This window comes from Antechinus flavipes, chromosome 2, assembly GCF_016432865.1.
Source record: "Antechinus flavipes isolate AdamAnt ecotype Samford, QLD, Australia chromosome 2, AdamAnt_v2, whole genome shotgun sequence".
NCBI lineage: Eukaryota > Metazoa > Chordata > Mammalia > Dasyuromorphia > Dasyuridae > Antechinus > Antechinus flavipes.
Window position 1 is genome coordinate 505,602,239 of NC_067399.1, and position 26,150 is coordinate 505,628,388.

Sequence of the window (26,150 nt, forward strand, 5' to 3'; positions counted from 1 at the left end):
CATTTTAAAGGTGAGGAAACAGGAAAGATTACATAGCTAATGTATGGGAAAAGATTTAAACCCAAGCCTTCCCTCTCTGAGTCCAATCCTTTGTCTACCACATCATGCTGCCTCCCATCTAATTTAACCCCTAGTTTTACAAGTGAGGAAACTGAGGCCCAAAGAAGTGATTTTCCTAAAATCCCAAGCATTAAGTAGAAGAGCTTTGGATTTAAAACTCATCTCTTGATTCCATTTTCAATATGCTGTCCGCTGTACTATAATTGTCTTAACAAGGTATACATTTGTACTCAAAAGATCAGATCTCAGAAAGCCCTACCTCAAGAAACTAGGAATAAATAGTCAGACCTCTACTAAGACTGGCTAACCCACAATAGGCGGACCAGACAGAACATGTAGTGATGAGTACCTAATAGTGTACTTTAAAATTCAGTGTGTCAACGTCTGGGATATGATAGAGCCTTAAAGAAAATAAGAAAGGTAACAATCAGAAATAGTTATCAGTCAACTATGAACCAATGAGCATGGCCCTTCCTGAGTCTTTACTGGGTCCTGAGATATGGAGATACTAGCTTAAAGACCAAGGGAAGGAGTGAAAAAGAGTGGATTGGAGACAGAGAAAACATATGCAGGGAAAAGAACAGAGAGACAGAGACAGAGAGATAGAGATGGACGAAGATTATCCAAAATTAGGTTGTCAGGGGTAAAGCCAAATATAACTCATAGCTTGTAGACGTCAAAAGAAGCCAAGGTTGAGGATAAGGAAGCACTTTATTGGTCTAGCCATTCAAGGATATTTAAGAGAGAATGAAATCAATTCAGTCTAGTTTAATTCCCTCTGATGATGTCCATGTACCATTACAGTCAATTAAAGAGGGGTAGAGAATGAAAAGCGTTTAGCCTGGGGCAGGGTAATTGGGGGAGGTCACCATGACAATTAAATTTCCCAGCAAGCAAATGTAATTACAAGACCTGTCTCCCCTTTCCCCTTCACAGGACTAAGGCATAAATGACCACTGAGAGTCAGAGTTTGTGCACCAGAAGCATGCAAGCCCCCAGTAGCCACCACAGAAGAGCGTGGTGTCCCAGCTTCAAACTGCGAGAGGTGGCATCCATGTACTGCACCATGGTGGCCATCTTCTTCATCATCCTGGTAGCAGCTTTGCAGGGTACAGCTCCCTCAGAGAACCATTTCCCTTACAAGGTTCCCCTGGACCCTGAGGGCATCCTGGAGTTGTCCTGGAACATCAGTTATACAGAGGAGGTGATTTGCTTCCAACTTCTAATCAAGGAGCTAAAGTATGGGGTGATTTTTGGGATGTCTGACCGGGGTGAATTTGAGAATGCTGATCTAGTTGTGCTCTGGAGTGATGGAAAAAATTCCTATTTTGGGGTAAGTCTTGTCTTTCTATATTTTTCCCCTTTCAGATGTCCAATGATCCATCTCTTCCTCCTTTAATTCTCCCCTTCATTGTAATATAATTGCATTAAAGGTAATAAAAGTGATTTGCTCATAACTTTTCTTTTAGCTTCTCAAGTGAGAGAGTTTATCTTCTTTTTGCTTTGACGGTAGCTATTTTTATAAACTGGCTTATCATCAGAATAGTGATGGAGAATCAAATGAGAAGGACACACCTAACAACATATTCCTGTTAATTCCTGTTAACAACGTAATCCTGTATGGGCAGGACACACATATTATATCTACTACATACACCCAAATAGGTGGTGTAGGAATTATGATTCTCATATTCAAGATGAGGAAACTAAGTCTCTAGGGGTCAAAGTGATTTGTTCCAGTGGTGGTCCTACAGTCATATAGGAGAATGAGCTGGAGATGTTTAGCTTGGAAAATAGGTAATGTGGGGTGGAGGTTCAGCTATGAAAACTGTCTTCAACTATGTCAAGGGCTACTGTGTAGAAAGGATTAGACTTGTCTGCTTGGCCCCAGAGGGCAGAAATAAGTGAAAGCTGCAAAGGCAGTTTCATTTAGATTGAAAGAAAAGCTTTTTAAGCATCAGAGCTGACCAAAAGTGAAATGAACTGCCTTGGAAGGTAATGGGTTCTCCTTTGCTAAAGGTCTTCAAGTGTAGGTTGAATGACCTTTTGTCTGATATGTTGGTGTGGGATTCCTTTGTCAGGTATGAGTTGTAGGAGAGAACCAGATTTTCTTTCTGTTGCTGAAATTCTTTCAATACACACAACATAAAGCATCCCAAACTCAACAAATCTATACATACAGACACACAATTAACAATGCAATCTAAACTCATCACAGATAAATGATTTGTAATACCCCAGATGAGCATATGTACACCCAATATATAGCATATCCCAATCCCAATATACACATAAATACAAACAGTTTGGGCACATCTAACCCATATATGTGTGTATACACATACACATACATGCATTTCTACATGTGTGTATTTTGTATACATATATGCACACGCATACACATGTATTTTTGTGTGTGTATATATGTATACACACACACATATATATTAAAAATACAAACACAGAGTCAGAAAGACAAATCCAAATCCTACTTCAGAAACTAGCTGTAGGATCCTTACCCATTCTTAGCCTCAGTTTCCTCACCTGTAGCACCAACCTCACTGATTTGTTATAAAAATTAAATAATGAAACATATGTAAAGTACTTTATTAATCTTCAAGTCCCATGTAGGAGCTCTTTATTATCATTGTTGCTGTTCAGTCAGATATAATTCTTCATGACCCTTTGGACCAAATGCCCATAGGGTTTTCTTAGCAAAGATACTAGAGTAATTTGTCATTTCCTTTAGTTTTATGGAGGCAAAGGTTAAATGACTCGCCCAGAGTAAATGTTGGGGGTTATATTTGAACACCAGTCTTTCTGACTCCAGGACAAGTGTTCTATCAACGGCACCATGTAGATGCCCCAGCTATTTCTCTCTCTCTCTCTCTCTCTCTCTCTCTCTCTCTCTTTCACACACACACACACACACACACACACACACACACACACTCAGAGCACATTCCAAACTTAGCACAGGTTGTATATTGTGCGGAGTGTGTATTGAGATACACAATGTGTGCATTAAGATATACAATGTATGCATTGAGATATACAATGTATGCATTGAGATATACAATGTGTGCATTGAGATATACATCTCAAAGACAAATGAGGAATATTTGAAAGTCCTAAACAAGCCAAAGAGAAGGGAAATTTTCTCTTCCAGGAGAGCCATCCCATCAACAAGTCTGACCAGAGTCCCAGGAAGCTTCCACAAATCACCTGCCCTATTTAACCAGTCTTTGTGGCTTCATTTAAATGTTTCTTGCCACCTACCAGGCAAATGAATAAGCAAAAGCAGTGGCTTTCAATAGTTCTATAGTCATCTATTTCCATGAAAACAGACACCAAGGGAATTTTAAAAACAAACCAAAGATGACTTTTCTTAGCAGTGGGATGAGGATAATCATGACATTGGCCACTTTTCCAATGACTCCTTGGAAGGGTAGGTTTGAAACCATGGATCAGAACAGGATAGGGCACGGCGGGGCTGGGAAGCTATGGAGAGGGGCCACATGGCTGGTGCTGGTGGAAGCTGATCTCCCCCTCCCAAAGCAGCAGGAATCCTGACTGTTCCTCAGCCTGATGCTCTTTCAAATGGCTCTGTGGGGATGTGACAGAAATATGACAAGATTACTGTTTCCTTCCTGGCAGCTTTCCCTCTCTGCTTGTCTCTTTTTGCTACTGTTAAAAAAGCCAAATCCACTTAACCTTTCTGCACACTCCAAGATTAATTTGCACAACAATTTCCTATTAAAACAAATGTCAGGCCTTTTATTTCCTACTTTAACAATAAATTCAGCAGAGGCATTCTAGAGTTTTTAAACTGAAACCTCTAAAGATTTTTTTCCTCTTTATTTAAAGTTAATCCTTTTACATCTCAGCAGTATGTCCTTGTAAAAATTTGAAGAAAAAAATTGTGTTTCCCTCCTTAAAAACAATAAAATATATTTTGATTCCTAGATTGTGATTTAAAAGCAAAACTGAACACCTGTGCCTGAGATATTCCTAGTGAGATTCCTCTGAATGTGAAGGACTGATTTCTGACAAGGGGTCTTTATGCTACACTTTCCCTGCACTCTGGGGCAGATGATAGCAATTGCCAACACACTGATGGGAGCCTTGACTCAGTATTCATACTCAAACTAAGGGTGCAAGGAAAGTGATCCCTGGCATTACTCTAAATTGATATTAGAAATCACTGGGGAAAAAAATGAAATTGCTACTAAGCACATCACTTGGCATGAATTAAGAGCAGAAACATTATTTTAATTTCAAAAGTGAACAAAACAGGAAGCTCTTGAGGAAAGCTTCTGATATAGGTCTTTAGAATTCTCTTCCTATAACCATAACTAGATCTCAGTAGGAAGAGGAATCTCTCCTATTTGCCTGATACTTTATATATACACCATCTCTTCTCCATCTTCTCTCATTCCCCTGTATCAATTCTAACTTCTGGCTGCATTATTCTATATTCCATTTCTCCTCTGGCCTTCTCTCATCTCTGGTGTTCATCCCCTTGTGTTGAAGTCCCACCTCCGATACTATAAGCTGAAGGGTCTATCTTCCTTCAAGGTCTGAAAAGCTGAATTGCCATTTCCACTATGGAGGCTTTCCTTCTGAATTCCTTCTGCCCTTGCCTTCCTACTTTAGACAGTGCTGGTTTGCCCCTCCATTCTCAAATTTCTCATTGTTCTTTGCCTAGATCTTTCTCTTTCCCCACCATCCCACATCACTCCAAATAGATTGTGTGCTTCTTGGAAGCTTTGTGTCATTCCTAGTCTTGTATTTCTACATAGGGGCATCTAGATGGAACAGGGGAGAGAGCATTGAATCTGGAGTCAGGAATATTTGAGTTTAAAATTTGACCTTAGACACTTAATCATCATTAGATGAGTTTGCCTCAGTTTCCTCATCTGTTTAAAAAAAAAGCTAAAGAAGAAAATGGCAAACTACTCCATTATCTTTGCCAAGGAAATCCCAAATAAGGTCATGAAGAATCAGACACAACTGAGTAACAACAACAATTTCCTGCATGCTTCTTTGCACATGGTAGGATCCTTAGTCTGAAGCTGGAAGGACCCTCACAGGACACTAAGTCAGAAGCCCCTTTCTGGCGATTCCTTTTGTATCTGGGCTCAACTAGATGATCCCCGAGATCCCTTCCCATTCTCACATTCTGTTCATTTCCAGTCCTATTACATTTAGCCCAGTCATTTTGTTTTAGAGACAAGGAAGATTAAGTGTTGAGGTCGTACAGGTAGGATGTGGGCTTCAAACTCAGGTCTCCTGATTTCAGAGCCATCAGACCGTCCTTGTAATGGTCAATTTATTTGCATTGAGATGAAACAAAGCTGGCAAAGAAAGCCTATTTATTGATGGAGTGCCAGACATCATAACAGAAGTTAGGAGACAGTTTCAGGCCAGGAGAGGTTTCAGGGCTCCCTCAAATAATGTCACAAAGGCAACCCTCTAATAATAATATGAATGAAGACTTGAAATTTCATTGTTATAGAAAATTCCCAAAGAGGGAAGCATTTTCTCTGATTGTAGGTCAACTTCATCTCTGCATCTTATAATCATAAGAAAGCTATACCGGAGGCTTCAATGGTGCTGCCCTCCCCAGTGCAGCTTAAATCAAATTAAGATATAACTGGGAAATATTGAACAAAATAAATAGAAATATAATGAGACATAGATAATGGTAATATACAGTTTTTAAATATATGCAGTCCATAGGCATTCTTATTTACTGTTTAGTCACCTCCATTTCTATTTGAATTTGATATCCCTGGCCTAGAGCACTAAGAGATCATATGACTTGACTTGGGTCACACAGCCAGTGTATTTCACAGGAAGGACTTGAATCTAGGTCTTCCTGACTCCAATTAGAGTTTTTTACTATTGTGTCAAGTCTTTCAATAATAATAGTGATAATAACATATCATATATTAAATACAATATAATAGCCAATAATAATATAATAATGTGTGTGTTATTTGTACATATCATAATAATAGTAATAACATCACATAATATACATTTATTGTCATACAGTTGTGTTCAGTCAGGTTTCCTTATGATTCCATTTGAGATTTTCTTGGCAATGATACTGGAGTAATTTACCATTTCCTTTTCCAGCTTATTTTGCAGATGGGGAAACTGAGACAAATAGAGTTAAGTGACTTGCCCAGGGTCACACAGCTAATAAGTATCTGAGACTAGATTTGCACTCAGGAAGCTGAATCTTTTTGACTCCAGGCTTGTAACTATCTACTGTATCACCAAGCTGCCACAAAATATCTATATCACATGGTATAGTAGATGGAGAACTGTCCTTGAGACAGGAAAACCTGAGTTCAAGTTCTGCCTGTGTAACCCTGGACAAGTCATATGATCTCTCAATACTCTCGGTCAATGGCATCTTTATATATGAATATGTATGTATGTATGTAAATACATATATACACACATTTAAAGGATTAACTTTAAATAAAGAGGAGGAAAGAATCTTTAGAGATTTTAACTGAAAAAATCTAGAATGCCTTTGCTAAAATTTTTTTAGAGGAGGGGAAAAAAAACCCAACTTTCTGGATCTGATATGTTTTAATAAGAAATTTTTGTGTAAATTAATGATATAGTATATAGAAACTTATACATAAGTCTATATGTATAAATATAGAAACATATATCTATATACATACATATGTATATACACATATGTGTATGTTTGTGTATTCCCCCAAATGTTTTAGGCTTTAATAAGCTTACAATTGCACTAAGAGCTTTGGTATACCTTGTAACTTTTGTGAAGAGCTTTACATGCATCATCTCTTTTGAGATCCATCACAATAATCCTTTGAGGTAGACATTATAATCCCATTTTATAAATGAGAAGCCCAATGCTCAGAATAGTTCAATGACTATTAAGTACTAGAACTGAGAAGGAAATTGAGGGGTTTTTGGCTTCACACCCCATCTCATGTTCACTACGACATACTGCTCCAGTGAGGAGGCTTCAGTGAGAAAAGCATGAAGCTGGAATCAGGACACTTGGGTGCTAGGCCGTGTCTGTCATAAATTCCCTTCATGAGACCTTAAACAGATAAATAATCACTTCTCTTTGGGTCTCAGTTTCTTCATCTGTAAAACAGAAGAATTGAATCTGATGACATTTAAGGTGTTCGTTAATAAACAGACACTTCCTGCTGTGATCCCAGACAAGTCACTTCACTCTGTTTTGTCTCAGTTTCCTCATCTGTAAAATGAACTAGAGAAGGAAATGGCAAATTGCTCTAGTATTCCTGACAAGAAAGCTCCAAATGAGGTTACTCTGAGTTGGACATAGCTAAAAGACTGAACAATAACAACAAAAAGACTCATTTAAACATTAACATGCTCTGGTTCTATATTGTGAGGCCTGCTAGAATAATAATCACAAAAGTCCTTGAAAGTTTGCATTTTCACAAACACTGTCTCATTTGATCCTTACAATAGTTGTTATTATCATATTTTTTTGGCTCAGGAAATGGAGATAGATGAGAGATTTGCTCAGGCTCACACAACAAGCCAATGTCTGAGACTGGTCCAGCACTCTAATCACTGTATCACTTCGCTGATTTTTTAGGTGGTCCCTGCTTTCTGACTATGTTTTTTTTGGCAGGATGCATGGACTGATGCAAAGGGGCAGATCCATCTTGATTCCCAACAGGATTACCAGCTTCTGAAAGCACAGAAGACTTTTGGAGGACTCTTGCTTCTTTTTAAGAGGCCCATCAGCACCCATGACCCTAGAGATTATCTCATTGAGGTGAGCTAAAAGGAAAGATGTGTCTGGGAGTGAAAATGTGAGGCTCAGCCTGTAGTCTTACCCCTCCCTCTGCAGGATGATTAGGCCTGAATGCCTGTTGAAGGTATTGCTGCCAGTGGAATTTTCATCAGCCTTCTTCTTGGATAGGTGAGAAGCTAATTGCAGATTTGAGAAAACCTCCTGGTCAACCCCGAGAGGTGGCCCAGGGAAATTTCATCAATGTGTGGGATTTAATAGGATTGGAAAGCATTTTCTTTAAAAAAGCAACTCTTACCATTGACTCATAACATTGGTCATTGTGGTCTTGTACAGAAGTAGCTTAAATAGAGGTCTTTGAAACCATATCCGTATAATCCCAACTGCTTCCAGAGCAGTTCTAGTGCCTTTGTTTGGCCTTCAGGTCCTTCCCCAATCAGCTATATTTCATTCTCCTGTCCTTCGTATATTTTGTTCTCCATCAAACTGTTCTACACTCTGTTCTCCTGAACACTACACCTCCAAGCAGGCTGTGCCTGAAATGCTTTCCTTCCTCCTTTATAACTGTTGAATCCTTTAAAGCTCAATTCCAATAATGCCTCCTTCACAAAACCTTTCCTCATTCCCCAGGTTGATAATAACCTCCTGAACCTCACATAATACTTTTCACTCTCTTCCTACACTTATCAGGTAATATTGGCTATTTGATCATCTGAATTCTGTCTTAGCTCCATACCAGATTATAAGTTTCACAAGGTCAGGGATCTTAACTAAATTTTATACTTCACCCAATCCAGTCCAGTGCCTTGCACACAGTGTGGGTCTAACAAATGTTCATTGAATGAATGTATGAGATCACCAAAGGAAGTTGTCTTCTCTGTCTCCTTTCATTCTTCCTCTGTTCTCTAAATACTCTCAGCTCTAATAGGGGAAGGAGAGGTTGTACTTTGTTTTCATAGAATACTAGGATAATAGATTTAGAGCTGGAAGTTCTCTTCAGAGGTCATCCCATACAACCTCCTCATTTTGCAGGTGAGGAAACTGAGGCCCTGAAAGGTGAAGTGACTTGACCAAAAAGATCCAATAAATGTCAGGGGCAGAATTTGAACTCAGGACCTTTGGCTTCAAATCCAATTTTTTTCCTATTATACTATAATTTAACTCAACATTATTGAGTTCCCTTTCTGATATACATACTAGAAAATAATCTTTCTTTTTCCTTTCCTTTTCCTCTTCTGTCCTCTCCTATCCTCTCCTGTCTTTTCATTTCCTCTCCTCTCCTCTCTTGTCCTTTCCTGTCCTCTCCTGTCCTGTCCTCTTTTGTCCAGTCCTGTCCAGTCTTGTCCTCTCTTCTCCAGTCCTATTCTATCCTGTCCTCTCCTCTCTTATCCTTTCCTGTTCTCTCCTCTCTCTCTTCTCCTTTCCTTTTATCTCTTCTCTTCTCCTCTCTTTGCTTTTCTCCTCCTCTCTTCTCTCCTTTTCTTCTTTCTCTTTTCTTCTATTCTCTTCTTTCTTTTCTCCATCTCTCCTTGAAACCACATGGTATCTCTTTAAGCTCTGTTCTATCCTATCCCATCCTAACTTGTGTATTATTATATTCTATACTGTAATGTAATGGATAGACTTTTATAGACTTGGAATCAGGAATTCAACTCAATTCATTTCAAGAAGCCCTTATTAAGAGCCTACATAAGTATGTCAAGGCTAGAGATATAAAGACAAAAAGTTTTTCCTGCCTTTAAGGATTCTACTGTGGAAAACAACATAAACACAGACAGTAAAATACAATGCATATAGGAAGTAAATACAAAGGAATGAGGTGGGAGAGGAAGAGCTAGATTCAAGTTCTGCCTCTGACATTTATTGGCTATGTGACATCTATGTGACTCAAGCAATTTTCTAGGACTTAGCCTCTAACTGACAAGCTGCATTCTATATTGCTGAAAGACAACGATAAATTAATTAATACATCTTTAGTAAGTACCTACTGTGTGCCAGACAGTGTGTGATGTACTAATGATACAAGGACAAAGAATGAACAATTTTCCACTGCTCAGAAAAAAAAATCTGCACATCATAGGTATTGAGTAGGTAGTTGTTGAGTAAATGAATGAATGAGCATCTATTATGTGTAGGCCTCTGTGATAGGAACACAGAGAGGAATAAGACATGGTCCCTGAATATAATAGAGGGATAAGGAACATAACCCAAATGACTGGGATATGAAGCAGTATATAATAAGTATATAGGAGAAATGGGAACAAAATGCCATGGAAACCCAAAGGAAGGATATATCATTTCCAACCAGGGAAGGATCATGAAGAGGAGCATGGAAACTTCATGAAAAAGGAAATTTTTGAACCAATGTTTGAAGGGTAAACAATATTTGAACAAAGAGAGACTGCCTGGGTGGGGAGGGAGGGCATTCTCATTACAGGAAATAGTGTTAGCTAACTACTTGTTCTTGTTCAGATGTGTCTGAATCTTTGTGACCCTATTTGGGCTTTTCTTGGCAGAGATGTTGGAGGGTTTTTCAATTCATTTGAGGAAATTGAGGCAAACAGGGTTAAATGACTTATCCGGGGTGACACACTTAGTAAGTGTTGGAGGCCAGATTTGAATTCAGGAAGATGAGTTTTCCTGACTCCAGGCCCAGTGCTCTATCTACTGCACCATCTAGTTTGCCAAAGCTTAGTCATGGTGATAGACAAAAGGTAGCATCAGTTCAAGGAACTGTAAGTAATCCATTTTTCTTGGAAACTATGGTACTTGAAAGGGAATAATGGCAGATAAAGTAGGCATATACAGAGAATTTACTGAAATATATTGATGTAATTTCTAAGCAATGCCTTAAGTATAATAGCTCTGCTTTTGAAATACTCAGCAAAATGATAAAAATTGATCTTCAATTCACACTCTAGCTGAGGGGTCAGTGTCTATCTCTCTTCACTTTCCCATTTTTGCTTCTCTCCTTTCCCCCCCTTCCCATCAGCTCAGACAGTTGCTCAAAGGCTGCAAAAGCAAGAAATTGAAGATTTAAAAGAAGTTCATAGCTCATCAGCCTTTGTTCTTGAGGAAGTTACAATATAATGGAGAAAGACAATACACACAAGAATATACACGACTGAAAGAGACCTCAGAATTAATTGAATTTAACTTTCTATCTTAGAAATGAGGAAGATTTAATGACTTGCCCAAGATCATCCTAGCAGTGAGCATCAAAGGTGCAATTTGAACCCAGACCTTCTGAATCCAGAGCCAATTCTCTTTCCAATGTGCTTTCAACTTAATTAAATATTTACTGCATTTTTATTATATGCTATAATTCTCAAACACAAGAGCAAATAAAAAGATTCAATCACTGCCCCTTGGGATATGACCAGCCAATAATCTATTCTATTATCTATTCCCATGGTTCTTTGACTTCTATTATATAAAGTGAAAAGGGTCTGATTAAGTTATCTGTAAGGTCTCATTTCATTCAATGAGATAAAATAGTTGGGAAGATAAGATTTACTCACATAAAACAATTGGAGGCTAGGACAAAGATAGACTATACTGTATATTTAGCATAGACAGTAAGTGTTAGAGGAAGCCATTGTACCCAAGCCTTGCTCGTGCCAGATCTTTTCAGATCAAAGATATGGGGATACAAACAAGGCAAAAAGACTGGCATCTACTTCTTTAGAAAGCCAGATATCATGAATGTTTCAAGTAGGTCATGCTTAGGGTTGTGAGATAGTTGTGGGGTGGAGGACAGTGAACATGATCCAGTCAGACAGATAGAATAGCCAACAAAGGGTCAGATGGCTCCATCAGTCAACATTTATTAAGTGCCTATTATGTACCAGGAGCTGTGTTAAGTGAAAGGGAATAGACATACCAAAAAAAAAGTCTTTGTTCTCAAGGAACTTACAATATAGCAGGGAAAGACAATACACACATTACATGCCTGCTATGTACCAGGATCTGTGTTAAGTGAAAGGAACAGGGAAAGACAATACACATAAGATACTGAAAAAGGAGTGGAGTTGGGGAAAGAAGAAAAAAGGGGAAATGGACACGATGGAGACTTTTGGAGGAGTGCAGTAGGATGAAAAAATGAAGGCTGGCTGGCTGGAGGTTCTAGGAGAAGCTCTCTATTCTCCTCAAATTGAAGGGAAGGATTTCAAAGGCAGGGTTTGAATGAGGTGTGAGATGTAAGGCTGAAAATGATGAATGTATCTGTGACACTTGGCATTTTGTGTTTCCGTGGCAGGATGACACCGTACACTTGGTGTATGGGTTTCTCGATGAGCCATTCCCCTCACTGGAAGCTATCAACACATCTGCCATTCAGAAGGGGCTTCAACGAGTACAACTTCTGAAGCCTAACATCTCTAAACCTACATTGCCTCCTGATCTGGAAAACATGGAAATAACAGCCCCAAACATCATTATTCCCAACCAAGAAACAACATACTGGTGCTACATAAAGGAGCTCCCAGATCACTTTTCTCGGCATCATATTGTCATGGTAAGGAAGGGAAGGGGGACAGAGTGCACAGTAATTGTCCATTGGTCTCCAGGACAAATATCCTTGATCTTTATCCTGCATCCACACATCTCCACCACCAGATTCAATCCATGATCTACTAAAGGAAGAAAGACAAATTATTTTGTCTCCCCAGACCTCATCTATAAAATGGAAAGAATAACTCATCTTTATTTTCTTATTTTTCTTGCTGCATGTCGAGAGAATATGGTTATAGGCATTCAAAGTCTATCCACAAAAGAAAAAATTACTTTAAAGAAAAAACAACAAAGAACAGATTAAAATGGATTGGTTTTTGAATGGTATAGTCAGTCAGTAAGCATTTATTAATGTACCAAGCACATTCAAAGATAGGGGATACAAAGAAGGCAAAAGATAGATCCTTCTCTCAAAGAGCTCTCAGTCTAATGGAGGAGACAACATGCAAATAATTTAATTCAAACAAGTTATGCACAGGATAAATTATACAGAATATATGCAAATAACTTTATACAAACAAACCATTACAGGATAAATATACAGGATAATCAAGATGAGGGAAGGCATTAGAATCAAAAGGAATTAGGAAAGACTTCTCTTAGAAGAGGGGATTCTAGCCATGGGGTGTGATAACCTAAAGTTGGATAATAAACTAAGATAAAATTTCCAGGGCAGTCCATCCTGGGGCTTGATACTTAAGGTTAAAAGATGTTTTGGTCAGGATGGATGACATAATTCTGCCTGCCCATACATTTCCGATCATCCCTTGAGTAGAATATTCCCTACCCACCCTCTCACCCTACAATATCATTTTGTCTCATATCCATATTCTAACCATGCAAGAGAACCAGAGTTCACCTTCGCATTGGAAGATCCCTTGAACACTCTGTGTGCTCTAGGGATAGAGGGTCAACTAGGGTAGTCCCAGAAAAAAAGAATTTAGCTGGCCAGCTTTAAAACCCCTGTTTTGGAGCTTTTTACAATCCTGAAGCAAGGAGCTTTGTTTAAAGTCCATTTTCTGATCATAGGGATCATTTCATCTTCTTTACCTGTGTCTCACTTTTTGTCTTGAACCCAAGCTGACCTGACCTCAAAAGGCTCAATCCCTTCAGTCCAACCACTGGTGTATTATGGATCCACCTGATCCACATTAATTCATCTAGTCTCTTGTAGAATCACAGAGCTAGTAGTGACTTTAGAGATGGTTTAGTCTATTATTTTCATTCTACTTATAAAAATTTCTGCTCAGGGGAGGCAAGGGCCAAGGTGCAATGACTTGTTCAAAGTCCTTTGGGGAGTCAGTGGCAGAGCACAGACTAGAACCCAAGCTGGTGGACTCTCAGCTTGTTGCTGTTGAACTTTTTCTTTCAAAAAGGACCAGTGACCTCTTGACTAAAGCAAGAATTGAATTTAAGGGAGGCAGAATTGCTGCAGTGTTTCTCTTAATGATTTTTTCCAGCGAGAGTCAGGGTTTTCACTTGTCTGAGAGATTTTTAGTTTCTGAGGAAAGCAAAATCTTTGAGAAAAAAAAGGGGTTCAGGTCAAGGGTGGAGGGAGATCAGAAATAGTGAGGTTACTCTGTGACTCATCGTGTCTGTTCTTTGAGTGATCTCTGCAGTATGAGCCCATCATTACCAAGGGCAACGAAGCCCTCGTCCACCACATGGAAGTCTTCCAGTGTGCTGCAGAAATTGAGAAGGTTCCACACTTCAATGGGACCTGTGATTCAAAGATGAAACCTGAAAAGCTGAACCACTGCAGACATGTTTTGGCTGCCTGGGCCTTAGGAGCCAAGGTGTGTAAAGAGATTGGTTAAAATAATGACTTATTCTCATTTCACTCTAAACTTTTTCCTCTACTCCTTCCCCCCCCCTTTCTCACCAATAATTATAACAACAATAAGATAGCAATTTACATTTATATGTAAATGTAACTTTTTATATAATTTATATATAAACACTTCAACGTTTGCAAAACTCTGCACATATATTACTTGATTTAGTCTTTATAGTGTTGTTGTAAGGGATTGCTATTATTATTTTTGTTGTTGCTGCTGTTGTTGTTATTGTTACACCCACGAATGAATTTATCCCCATGAATAAATCAATGAAAGTCTTCATTAGGCATTTGCTATATGCAAAGCACCAGGTAAAATGCTTAGTTAGCTTAATTTTTTAAAAATTCCTTTACTTATTTTGCAGATGAACAATCTAAGACACAGAGAGACTTAGGGTACCTGAGGAAAACTAAAAGGAACCTTGAGAGTCATTTAGTTCAACACCCTCATTTTACTGGGGAGAAAATCAAATCCAAAGATCTTGAATAATTTCCTAAGAGAACATAAGTAGTAAATGAAAGTGGTGAGATTCAAATACAAATCTCCAGACTTCAAATCCTATAGCTTATTCATGATCACTCAGCTACTAAGAGGCAGAGGCAAAATTTGAACTCAGGTTTTTTTTGTAACTTCAAATAAGGGAGAAGGTAAGTCCAACAAGCAAGGGAGAGGGTAGGTCCAAAAAGGTAAAAGGAGAGCAAGTGATAATGGGTAGTTTCACTTAACTAGTCAACAAGCATTTTACTCTAGGTTCTGGGAATAATAAAAAACAAAGAATGAAACAGTCTCTGCTCTTAAAGAGCATTTTAGGGGGAGGGGAGAAGAGAATGAAAATTAGAAGTTTGAAAGTATCAGAAAGTTCTCTTGTCCTTTGAAATCCATTGCACTAATTTGAGGGCCTCTAATTTCACCATTCCCCTTTGTTCATGGAATCCTTGGGTCTTATAAATGCAGTTTTTCTTGCTTCCTTTTTTGTTTACTGTTTTATATGTATTAGTCTTGTCTACTCAACATGTGACAGGGACCCTATTTTGTGTGTTTATATCCCACTTTAGGGCCTAGTACAGTGCTAAGCATGTAGTTGGTACTTGTTAGTTGAATGAATGAGAAAATCAAATAGGCTATGGGATACCTAAGGATTGAGACTATGCCTTCTGCATCTGTTTATTCCCAAAATCCTGTGGATCACAGTACCTTACTGTGGTATGTCCCAGTCACACATCTGAGACTAAATGGAAGAAGTTAGTTGTTACTAACAACTAACTGTCTGCTTTGGAATTTAGCTGAAGGCTAAATTGCCCTCTATGGGGATGTGGGAGAGTAGACTTGCGGAAGGAAGACTCATGGTTTCTGTGTTCCTGAGTCTAAGTTTCTGTCTATGCATGGGATAGGTAACAGTACTGTTATTCAATGTGGTTAGAAATTACCCTATTTTCAGATGACTCCTTCAATTCTCACCTCCTCCTGTACTTTTGGATTCTGTAGACTGCAGAAGATAAAAAGAGGTTCTTTGTAAGTCATTTTTGTCATCATTTGCTGTTGTATTCATCCTCCCTTTGTTCTCTCAATCTTACAGCCATTTTATTACCCAGAGGAAGCTGGTCTTCCTTTTGGAGGTCCAGGATCTTCAAAATTTCTTCGCCTAGAGGTTCACTATCACAACCCTCTTGAGCTAAAAGGTCAGTGTTTGAATCTATGTTATTTACAGAATTTGTGCCTTTCTAGGACCCAGTTTCCTTGTTCTCAAATGTCATCCTTTAATCTTCTCTAAGTTAAGTAATGAAACAGTACCTTTTCTTCCTCACTTTTTCTTGTAGATGGATGATGGGGTTGGGTGCAGAACTGGCCATTTCAACTTAACTCAATCTTAGGACTTTTTCCCATAAAAAACAGTCAGCCCCCCAACACGTTCTCCCCCTTTATCACTTTATAGTGTCAGTCAGAACTCTATCTTTAGGTTGTTATTTGTAAAGAAGTTCAAAAATGCTCAAAAAGGCAGCAAACATCTGTGATACAACAGGATTACAATATAAACTGTCAACACTAGAAGGCTAGTTTTGAAGTGGGATGTTAGTCCTAACAGAACAGTGGACTTCAGTAGCACCAACTGTGTTTTTCCTATAAACGCCCACTTGCTAGCTCAAGTATACCATATATAGTTGGTGGAGAAATGTGGTGCTTTCACAGATGATATAATAATAGGGCCACACAATGGTCACAGGCAACAGCAGAATATATGCAATCCCTGCTAAGTATCTTGCTCTAACCATGGGAAACAATAGCTCCAAATCTGGCATCCGTGGTTTTGGAAAAAAGAGTTAACAAGTTCTTTCTATTTCCCAAATGCCTATGTATGCTGCCTCTTCTCTCCTCCTCCATAGACCCAAAGTTCCCTGGACCTTTAATCCAAAACCCTGATTTTACAGAAGTGGAAACTCAGCTCCAATCTCTCTTGCACAGAGATCATGTTACTCTCTTGCTCAAAGACCTTCAATGACTTCCTATTGCTGACAGGATAAAATTCAAATCGTCAAGATGACATTTTAGTTCCTCTACAATCTGACTAATTTGTTTTATCTGCTGCTTTGAATTACTAAGTTATTTCTTGATACTTCCCTGTTTGGATTTATTTGTTGTTTTTCAGTCATGTTTAATTTTTATTTCCCCATTGGGATATAATCTCCATTGTGGTTTTCTTGGCAAAAAAACTGGAGTCACTTGCCACTCTAGGGGCAGATGATGGGAATGAGGAAACTAAGGCAAACAGGATTAAGTAACTTGATCAGGGTCACATAACTAATAGATGTCTGAGGCCAGATATAAATTCAGGAGAAGTGTCTTTCTGACTCCAGAATTGGGACTGTATCCAGTGCACCATCTCATTGCTTCTAGTCAAACCAAAGTTGGTTGTTCCCCAAACATGCTCCATGCTTTCTTACTTCCTCATCTTTACTTGTAATATCTCTTCTGCTTAGAATGCTTTCTCTCTGCCTCTGGACCTGATGGAAATTTTATCTGGTACTTCAAGGACTGGCTTAAATGACAATTTCTCCACAAAACCTACATTTATCTTCCGTGCCTTCCTCTATAACTCACTGATATTTCCCTTTTCATCACGCTTCTTTTCTCTCTTATGGCATACATCACAATCGGTCTTACTTTGTCATTTTATTTGTGTACCTGCCATTCCTCTACTGAACTCTAAGCTCCTTAAGGACAGATAGTAGCTGATCTAATTTATTTCTGTGTCCCTCTCCAATTTTTGTCCTTCATTTGAATTAAACAAATTCTCATTAAATATCTACTATGTGGGTAGGCACTGTGCTTAGCTTTGAGAATAAAAGATGTCTTTAAAAAAAAAGTCTCTGCTTTCAGAGGCCACGATTTAATAAAAGGACATGGCAAATATATATATGAAGAGGATACAAAGAAGAATATGAATGCGCAAAGATGCAAAAAGGTGACTTTACTTAAAAAAATCTCCCTAAAGAGTTTGCTGATAGCATCAAGTTTGGTAGATGATGCAGCCCCTTCTCTTTCCTAGAGATATCTGTATTGTAATAGTGGGTAATGGTAAACCAAAAGCCTTCACATCCAAAGCAATCAATTGTAAATAGTGGAAATTTTATGCAGTTAAGCAGTAGAAGAGATAACAAAATTGGGAAGGACCTTTCACTAGAAGACATCAGGTCTACAATGTGCATAAAATGTCAGAGCTAGAAGGGGACCTGGAACAAAAAGCTAGATAGGGTCAAGGAAGGCAAATGATTTAACTAATTCACACAATTAAGTGGCATAACTATGATTTAAGGAATAGTTTTATGCTGATTCAGTCTTTCTCCAACTTTCTATCCACACCCCAGGTCTCTCATTGTTTGCATTGTCTTTCTCAGGTTGGGCACCTTGTCTGCAGAACTTGTTTGGTAAGGAGGTATGACGTGGACAGTTAGTTACAGGGACTTCATACCCCCTCCTATTCAAACCATTATCTAAGATACACAATTCTAAGTAATGGAGGGGATACCTAAAGGAAATGGTCCCTAACCACCCAGAGCCCAAGAGAAGGAGGGAGACCAGACTATTAATCACTGATGCAAGGTTGAATAAATACAATGAACCTCTATATCCTTTTCTATCTGTATTTCCTTGACATTAACCATGAGCCAATTTGGCTAATAAAATGATACTGTGCATCTTGCTCAATTAAAATCAAAAGGGGAAAAAAAATTCCCAGCCCTTTGGGAAGAAGCAGGGAAGCCTGCTTCTTCATGCTATCTGGGTGTATTTATGGATTCATCGCCACATATAGGGAAGATCATGTCATTTCGCAAATCTCAAAATGTGCTACTTTGCTATAAATATCGAGATCTAGCAATTATTTCATTATTTAATTCTCTTTTGAATTTTAACCAATTACATCTTTTTTATTATTATCCATCTGATGTAATCAGCATGGAGATACTGGAGATGATTGAATTTAGACTTTTTTTTTCATTAAGGGGTTTGATAAAGGGAGGGAGGAAAGTGTGAGTTTCTTTTCTTTCTGACATACACCTAAAGTTTGCCCCAGCAATATCTTGGTGTGGGTGGAGGATGGGGAAGGGTGATTTGGTGGAGAGTACCAAATGAGGACACACCTCCTCCATCATAGTTAATGCTTTCCCATTTTAGCAAGCCAGTAGCAAGCTGGCCAAATGAGCCAGCTATCAACTTTGATCCCTAAAGGGGATAATCTACAAGGCAGGGCTCAGTCAGAAACCCTGAGTTCTGGTCTTTGATTTGCTTTCAGCCAGCTATTAAACCTTTGAATTCAGATTGGATGATAAAATTTCTACAGTCCCCTTTGCCTTTAAAATGTTCTGCTTTTATTTTGCTGGTGGGAAGATGACTTAGGGACAGGTTATCAGCAGCAGCTGTACACATCCCTTCATCACCATCAGCTACCACCTTTCCAATCCCCAACTTTCCTTTTATTTTAATGCAAATTAATTTTTTTTAAATTAATGACATTTTTTGACTTAGCATTGCTTTCATTTCTGAACATAGCCCCTCTGTTCTGCAAAGAATCATCCTTGTAATAAAGAATGAAAAAGAAAGAGAATAAAAAAGTGGTCCAAGTAAAACTAAACAATGTATCAATTGCAACTTATGTATGTGAAATGTTCGACACCATCATCCCCTACCTCTGCAAAGAATGAAAGTGATACATTTTCTCATCTCTCATCTGGGTCCTGGTTTGGTCAATTCAGTACACACTCAAATGGATCTGTGATTCCATTAGTTTGGTGGTTACATACATACAAATGAATCTTAAACAAGTCCAGGTATACTTTCTTTGTAAGTATTGTGCTTTTTTTGCTTTTGTCTCATATCTTTGCCCTGGATACTAAGATATACTTCGAGGGCAAAAAAGGTAGTCTTTATCCATGATTATTACTGTGGTGCAGTGCTATGGAAAGAACTCTGAGTTTGGAGTAAGAAGAGACTTGAGTTTGAAGGAACCTGATTCTGACACTCATTAATTGTATAATCTTGGCCTAATCACTTAGCCTCATTGAGCCTTAAGTTCCATATCTGTAAAAAGAAGATGATCATACCTATAAGCCTTGTTTTACAGAGTTGTTTCAATGTTTAAAAAGAAATAAAATATTCAAATAGCTTGGAATCCTTAAGGTCCTCTAAAATATTATACACATGCTAGTTAATATTATCTTTCAGGTGCCCAGCTCAAATCTCATATACTCTATGGATTTGCCTCAAGGAAGATCCAAAATCATCATTTTATTTTAGCCAGAAAATGATCAGTTTTTCTCTATATACCATATTCAGCTGTCCTTGTTCCAAACCAAGATGCCCCATGATGGGACCTTTTTTTCCCAGGGAGAGAAGGAGGGAATAAACATTTGTTAAGCACCTACTATAATCAAGGTAAATGTCTCATCAGAGTTCCAAGTGCTCTATGTGACCAGATTGTCCCTTGTGGCAGGACTGGAACTAGGAATTTTTGCTCCTGGGTATGAAATAGGAAAAGCACCTTTAATTGAGTAGGGGCTGGAGGTGAGGAAATAGAAACACCAGGACAATAGTGAATGACAGACAGCCTGAGGAAATGGGAGAGGGAGGGACATAGTCTAGTAGACCATCTGATCATCTGTTAGTTTCCTAATTTGACTAATTATTTTGTTTATGGGTTGCCAGAACTGTGAGAAATATTCTTGGAAGAATCTCCTGAATTGATGAGATCACAGATCCATTTGAGAACTTGGATATTCTTGCTAACTAGGTATCAGGTGGCATCCTGGGGTCATTCCAAGAATTCTGAGACTGATAGGGAAGATTTGACATCCTTCTCTATCCATCTTTCTCTCTCCTCTGCTACTAACAGCCTGGTCTCTGGACACACATTTTCTCCTCTTAACCTGATAGCTAATGAAGTTTTGCTGTAGATAGGAGATCCAGGAACCTCAACAAACCTTGTAATGGGAGCTTACTGAAACGTCCCTGATCCTCCAGGATGGACATGCTCCTGCACAGCCTCAAACAGTTCATTTAAATGGTGAGGGAGCAAGTTGTTACTGGGTTGTTGATGGTGGAGGAAGGAAGGGAAATGAATCTACAGAACTCTCTCTGACTGCATGGTGAACCCTGGTTCTTATTTCCTTCTGTTCTTTAGGGAGGCTCAATCACAGAGGGAAAGGACTGAGATCCTCCTAGCCTGGGGGTGATGAGAGTCTACAGTAATACTTCACTCTCATGGGCAGCTAGATGTCCTTTCTTCTCAGGGACCTCTTATGTATAGGTTTAAATATTTGAAGACCAGATGCTGTTCTTGATTCAGTCACTTTTCCTTGGCCAGGGCATGGATATGGGGGTAGACCCATAAAGAAGGAACATACCTGGTTCTGAGTCTCCCAGTCCTGGCTAGAAGTCAAGTGAACTACCCTTGCCAAAGGACTTCCCCATTGTTGAAGATGTTGGCACAGTGTTTGGAAATGACATTGCAGCTTTAATCTCTTGTCCTTCCTGTGATCAGGTATAGACCCCTAGCTACTCAGTACTCAATAAGAACGGGCTTCTCAATTTTATACTTTTTAAAAACCAGTGTTTTGGAGAAAAGCACAGCTGCTCACACTATCCCAAATCAGGTCTGTTCAGTAGAACTCTGGCTCAGTACCTCTTTAAATCTTTTATTCCTGGTTCTCTGATAAATGCACTCATATCAGCATAACCCCTGCCCTGCTCATTCCATTCTTAATAATACTTTTATATTTCCACAGAGCCCTTTGGGAGACCATGCCTTAAATCCCCTTGAACTGTCATTTAAAGTTCTTCACAACCTAACCCCAAACTACCTTTCCAGCTTTATCTCCTGAATCCTCTTCTCCAGCAAAGTTGGATTTTTCATGATCCTTTAATCACACTTTACATATTCTGGCTTTTGTTCTCTCTATTTCTCATTTTTTAGTATCCCCCATAAAACTTAGGATGCCTTTTCTCATTCCTACAAACATTACAATCCTACCCAGTTGTCATGGCTTTAAAGCCTCTATAAAACCCATCCTGACTGCTGGGATCTCAGAGCACTGACTATTTGTACTACTTGCTTAGCCTTTAGCCCTAGCCCTCTGAGATCCCTTCCACTCTAAAATCTCTATGATCTAATATCTACAGATCCTTGACAATAAGACTGCTGCTCACAGCCATTTGCTTCTGATTGTTATAGCTGGGGAACATAAGAGGATTTAGAAGTAATAAAATGTGTCTAGAAAAGAAAAAAGAAAAATTCACTCAAACAACAAATAAAAAAAAATGAACTATTTCCTTGACATGAAGAGCTGGGGAGTTTATTCATTTATTCATTCTTTCCTTTCTTCCTCCTTCCCTTCTTTTCCTTCTCTGCTTTCCCTTCCTTCATTTCCTTTCTCTTTCTTTTTTTCTTTTTCTTTCTTTCTTACTTTCTTTCCTCCTTTCTTTCCTTCCTCCTTCCTTCCTTCCTTCCTTCTTTCTTTCTTCTTTCTTTCTTTCTTTCTTCTTTCTTTCTTTTTTTCTTTCTTTCTTTCTTTCTTTCTTTCTTTCTTTCTTTCTTTCTTTCTTTCCACTTTTCTTTCCACCTTTCTTTCTTTCCACCTTTCTTCTTTTTCTTCCTTCCTTCCTTCCTTCCTTCCTTCCTTCCTTCCTTCCTTCCTTCCTTCCTTCCTTCCTTCCTTCCTTCCTTCCTTCCTTCCTTCCTTTCTTTCTTTTTCTCTTTCTTTATTTATTATGTCTTCCCTTTCCTGAGTAGTGGTTGCTCCTGCTAAAGTTTTAAACCAGGATATGGTTTCTTCCCTGTCCTAGGACTCCATGACTCCTCAGGCCTCCGCTTGCATTACACATCTACGCTAAGGCCATTTGATGCTGGCATCATGGAGCTGGGCCTTGTGTACACTCCTGTGATGGCTATCCCACCCAAAGAGACTGACTTCATCTTGACTGGCTATTGCACTGATAAATGCACTAAATTGGTGAGTATTTCTGGATTCTTGCCTTTTGACCCTGGCTCCCACAGGTTGATCTGGGCATGGGCAAAGTATGACTAAAATATAGTTAAGCTTGGATTTGAGTCTGGTAAGGTTTCTATGCTGAGTTGGTAACATTTACTTAACACTACTAAGTGGGAGACAGAATGTAGACAGTTCATCTAGAGTATAGAGTATATAATGGGGAATAACGGGTAATGAGCTTAAATAAATAAGGTTGGAGCCAGGATATGAAGGGTTTTAAATGCCAAATGAAGGAATTTGCATTTTATTCATTAGGCAGTAGGAAGGCACTGAAGCTTGTTAAATTGGGGAGTAACATCATCAAACATTAAGGAGACCAATTTGGCTTCTGTGTGTTGTTAGATTGCAGAGGGCAGAGGCTGGATTCAGAGAGTATAATTAGGAGGTTATTGCAATAGTTCAGACAAGAGGTGATGGAGGCCTGAACTAGGGACTAGTTGTGATATGAGTAAAGCAAAATAGAAAAGGGATGAGATAGATGTTAATATATAAAGTAGACAAAGTTTGGCAATAGATTGAATATGGGGCAGGAATGAATGAAAACAAAGAGTTGAGAAAGACTCAAAGATTGAAAATCTAGAGGATTAGATGATGGTGGTGCACTCAACATAAATAGGAAAGTTAGAAGGAAAAATGGGTTTAGGGAGAAAAACAACAAATTTGATTGTGAACAGGTTGAGTTTGAGATATCTACAGAACATCCAGATGGAGATGTCTAAAAGGTAATTAGGGTACAATACAGGCATAAAGCTCAGGAGAGAAAGGAGAAATGTATGTATAAGTCTAAGAATCATCTGCCTAAGAGCTGATAAGGTCAAAGAGAGAGAGAAAGACAGAGATAGAGACACATAGAGAGATAGAGAGACAGAGCTGCAGAAACAAAGAGACACAGAGACACAGAGAAAGAGCTACAGAGAAAAGAGAGAGAAAGAGACACAGACACACACACACACACATACACACACACACAGATAAAGAGAGAGAAAAAGAGAGGATAAAGGGAGGAGGCCTATGTTTTAGTCACATACACACACACACACAGAGAGACAGAGTCAGAGACAGAGACAGAGAGAGACAGAGAAAGAGACAGAGACAGAAAAAGAGACAGAGACAGTCTGAGAGATAGTGGTGTCATGAAAACTCAGGGAAGACAGAGTATCCAGAAGGACTTGATTAGCAGTGTTAAAATCTGCAGAAGATCAACAAGGCATTTCAGACAACCCATTTAGGGGCAAAAGAATAAACTGAACAAATAGAAAAAGGCAGGAACTGTTTAAAATTACATCATTTTTTAAAATCTTTATACCCTTTGCCTTTTATTAGACTTTACCATATCCTTTTTTTAATATGAAAGGAAATAAATTCTATTGTTTAATATAATGTAGGGTTTAATATAGTTACCAAATATTCTCCACACCTCCTGGAGAAATGTCTAGCACCCCCAAGTTGGAAATCCCTAACTTAGGGAAAATGACCTGGGAGTTATAGTTCTTCCTCTTCCTTGGGATAATAGATGAAATAACATTATTAAGCATTTATATAGTGCTTTAAGAATTGCAGAGTGCTTTCCTCATAACAACCCTGAGAGGTATATAGTATAGATATTTTTGTCTCTAGTTTGCAGAGGAGAGCAGCAAGGAACAAAGAAGTAAGGTGATTAGCCCTGGATCAAACACAGTTCTTCTGACTTCAGATCTCTGCTTTTCACATTCAATCACCATTACCTGGGGAAGCCTGACTTTCTAGAAAAGCAGGATGGTGAATCCAATTTAGGTATCCTCAGGAAGATGAAGACCTAAAGGCTTATTACCTGCATTTGCCAGCAAAATATAACAGTTGATACAAATTCACATGTGCTGTACTGAATCTCTTTATTTCTCCCTAACCAATCCTCTTCCTTGAAAGATTATTCCAGGGACAAACAAACATTTATTTTGCTTTTTTAAGCCCGTAGTGGAGAAAATCTACAGCTACTGACACTATTGGAAAGTCCTTCCTCAGATTCAACTTAGATCTTTCCTGTGCATATTAACCTGCTTTCCTCTTGTTTTGTCTTTAGTGGACAAGGTAATTACTAACCTCCCTCTTTTCACATTTGAAGCTGGCTATAAATCCATGCTGTGGGGTTGCTAACTGAGACTATTTCATTAACAAAGTCATTTGGATTTTTAGGAACAAACTTTCTTCTGATGGAACAAAAAGTTATAAGGAATTCAGATCTAAAATGAATGTAGCAGTCCCTGATTGTGGTCTCCCAAGGTTTCTCTTCTCTACCTAGTAGGTAGGCAAGTCAGTGGAAAGTTGCCATATGTAAAAGAGAAGTGTTTTAGAACAAAAGTGTCAAACATGCAACCCTCAGGCAGCATTGCTACCTATAACACTTCCTAGTGTGACTGAATCAGATTAAAGTATCACTGGGAAATATGTGGTTTTCTAAGTCATTATATGGCCCATAGGGATCCTTATGTACTTAGAATTTAGGGGTCACTGTTTCTTTTTGAGTTTGACAATACTATTTTAGAGTACTCTGATCAGTCTCCTTCAATTAGTAAGTCAGATTCTACTGACTGAAACCACCAGTATGATATTGTTGAAGTCATCGAATTACAGATTAGAGCTAGAAGAGATTTTATTAACATAAAACACAATGTCAATCAGAAGGGACTTTGGAACATACAACACACACAGTTTGTCAGTGCTGGAAAGGACTATGGATCTAGAAAAAAGAATGTAAAAGCTGGAAGGTCCCTTAGAAACCATGGAGTCCTACACTGTCATTTTAAAGGTGGAGAAATTGAGGCACAGATTGTTCAAAGTCACACAGCAAGTTGGCATGAGAGGCAGTGCTAGAATTCAAGTATTCTATTCTTCATTTAATTTTTTCCCCTGTAAAGGTAAGTTTCAGTTATATGGAACATTCACTTGTGAGGCACAGTTTATCACCCAGGGATGCTGGATAAATGGGATATGATCTTATTCTCCCAGAACAAGTCTCTTGCTGATTTCTATAGAGTATCCTATTATTATCATAAATGGTCTCTGTGTGAGCTGTATGAGAAAAGGACTCTTAGGTTAGCTGCCAGAGGTACTATTGAAGGAACCCCCCCCCACAACTGAATCATCCAGTCTGGGATAGAAAGAGAAAACAAATTATATTTCCTGGATGTTTTGGAAAATGCTGTAGCCATTGGGGAGCCAATTCTCTTTGCTCCTCATCTGCCGGATCTACTGCCTTGAAATGCCTTTCACCATCCGCCTGTATGAAACTGCTGCCATCATTCTCCTGCCAAATTCTCAAAATAGATGTGAGTTGTCTTTTAGCAGCATAGTAACAACGAGGATCGAATTTACTCTTATTTCCTATTCGAATGGGAGTTCTCCTTAACAACGGTAATGGTGTAGCCTGTATGT

General features: G+C 38.6%; 1 protein-coding gene across 1 annotated transcript in view; it reads left to right on the forward strand.

The window, feature by feature from the left end:
* The first annotated feature begins 1,007 nt into the window (after positions 1–1,007).
* Positions 1,008–26,150, forward strand: part of DBH (dopamine beta-hydroxylase) — a 34,323-nt gene continuing 9,180 nt past the window's right edge. Inside the window, exons 1-6 of the mRNA XM_051973918.1 lie at positions 1,008–1,393; positions 7,727–7,873; positions 12,108–12,365; positions 13,981–14,157; positions 15,776–15,878; positions 22,534–22,700. Of these exons, the coding sequence (XP_051829878.1) occupies positions 1,010–1,393; positions 7,727–7,873; positions 12,108–12,365; positions 13,981–14,157; positions 15,776–15,878; positions 22,534–22,700 (1,236 nt within the window). The 5' untranslated portion in view covers positions 1,008–1,009. The remainder of the gene's footprint in view (positions 1,394–7,726; positions 7,874–12,107; positions 12,366–13,980; positions 14,158–15,775; positions 15,879–22,533; positions 22,701–26,150) is intronic.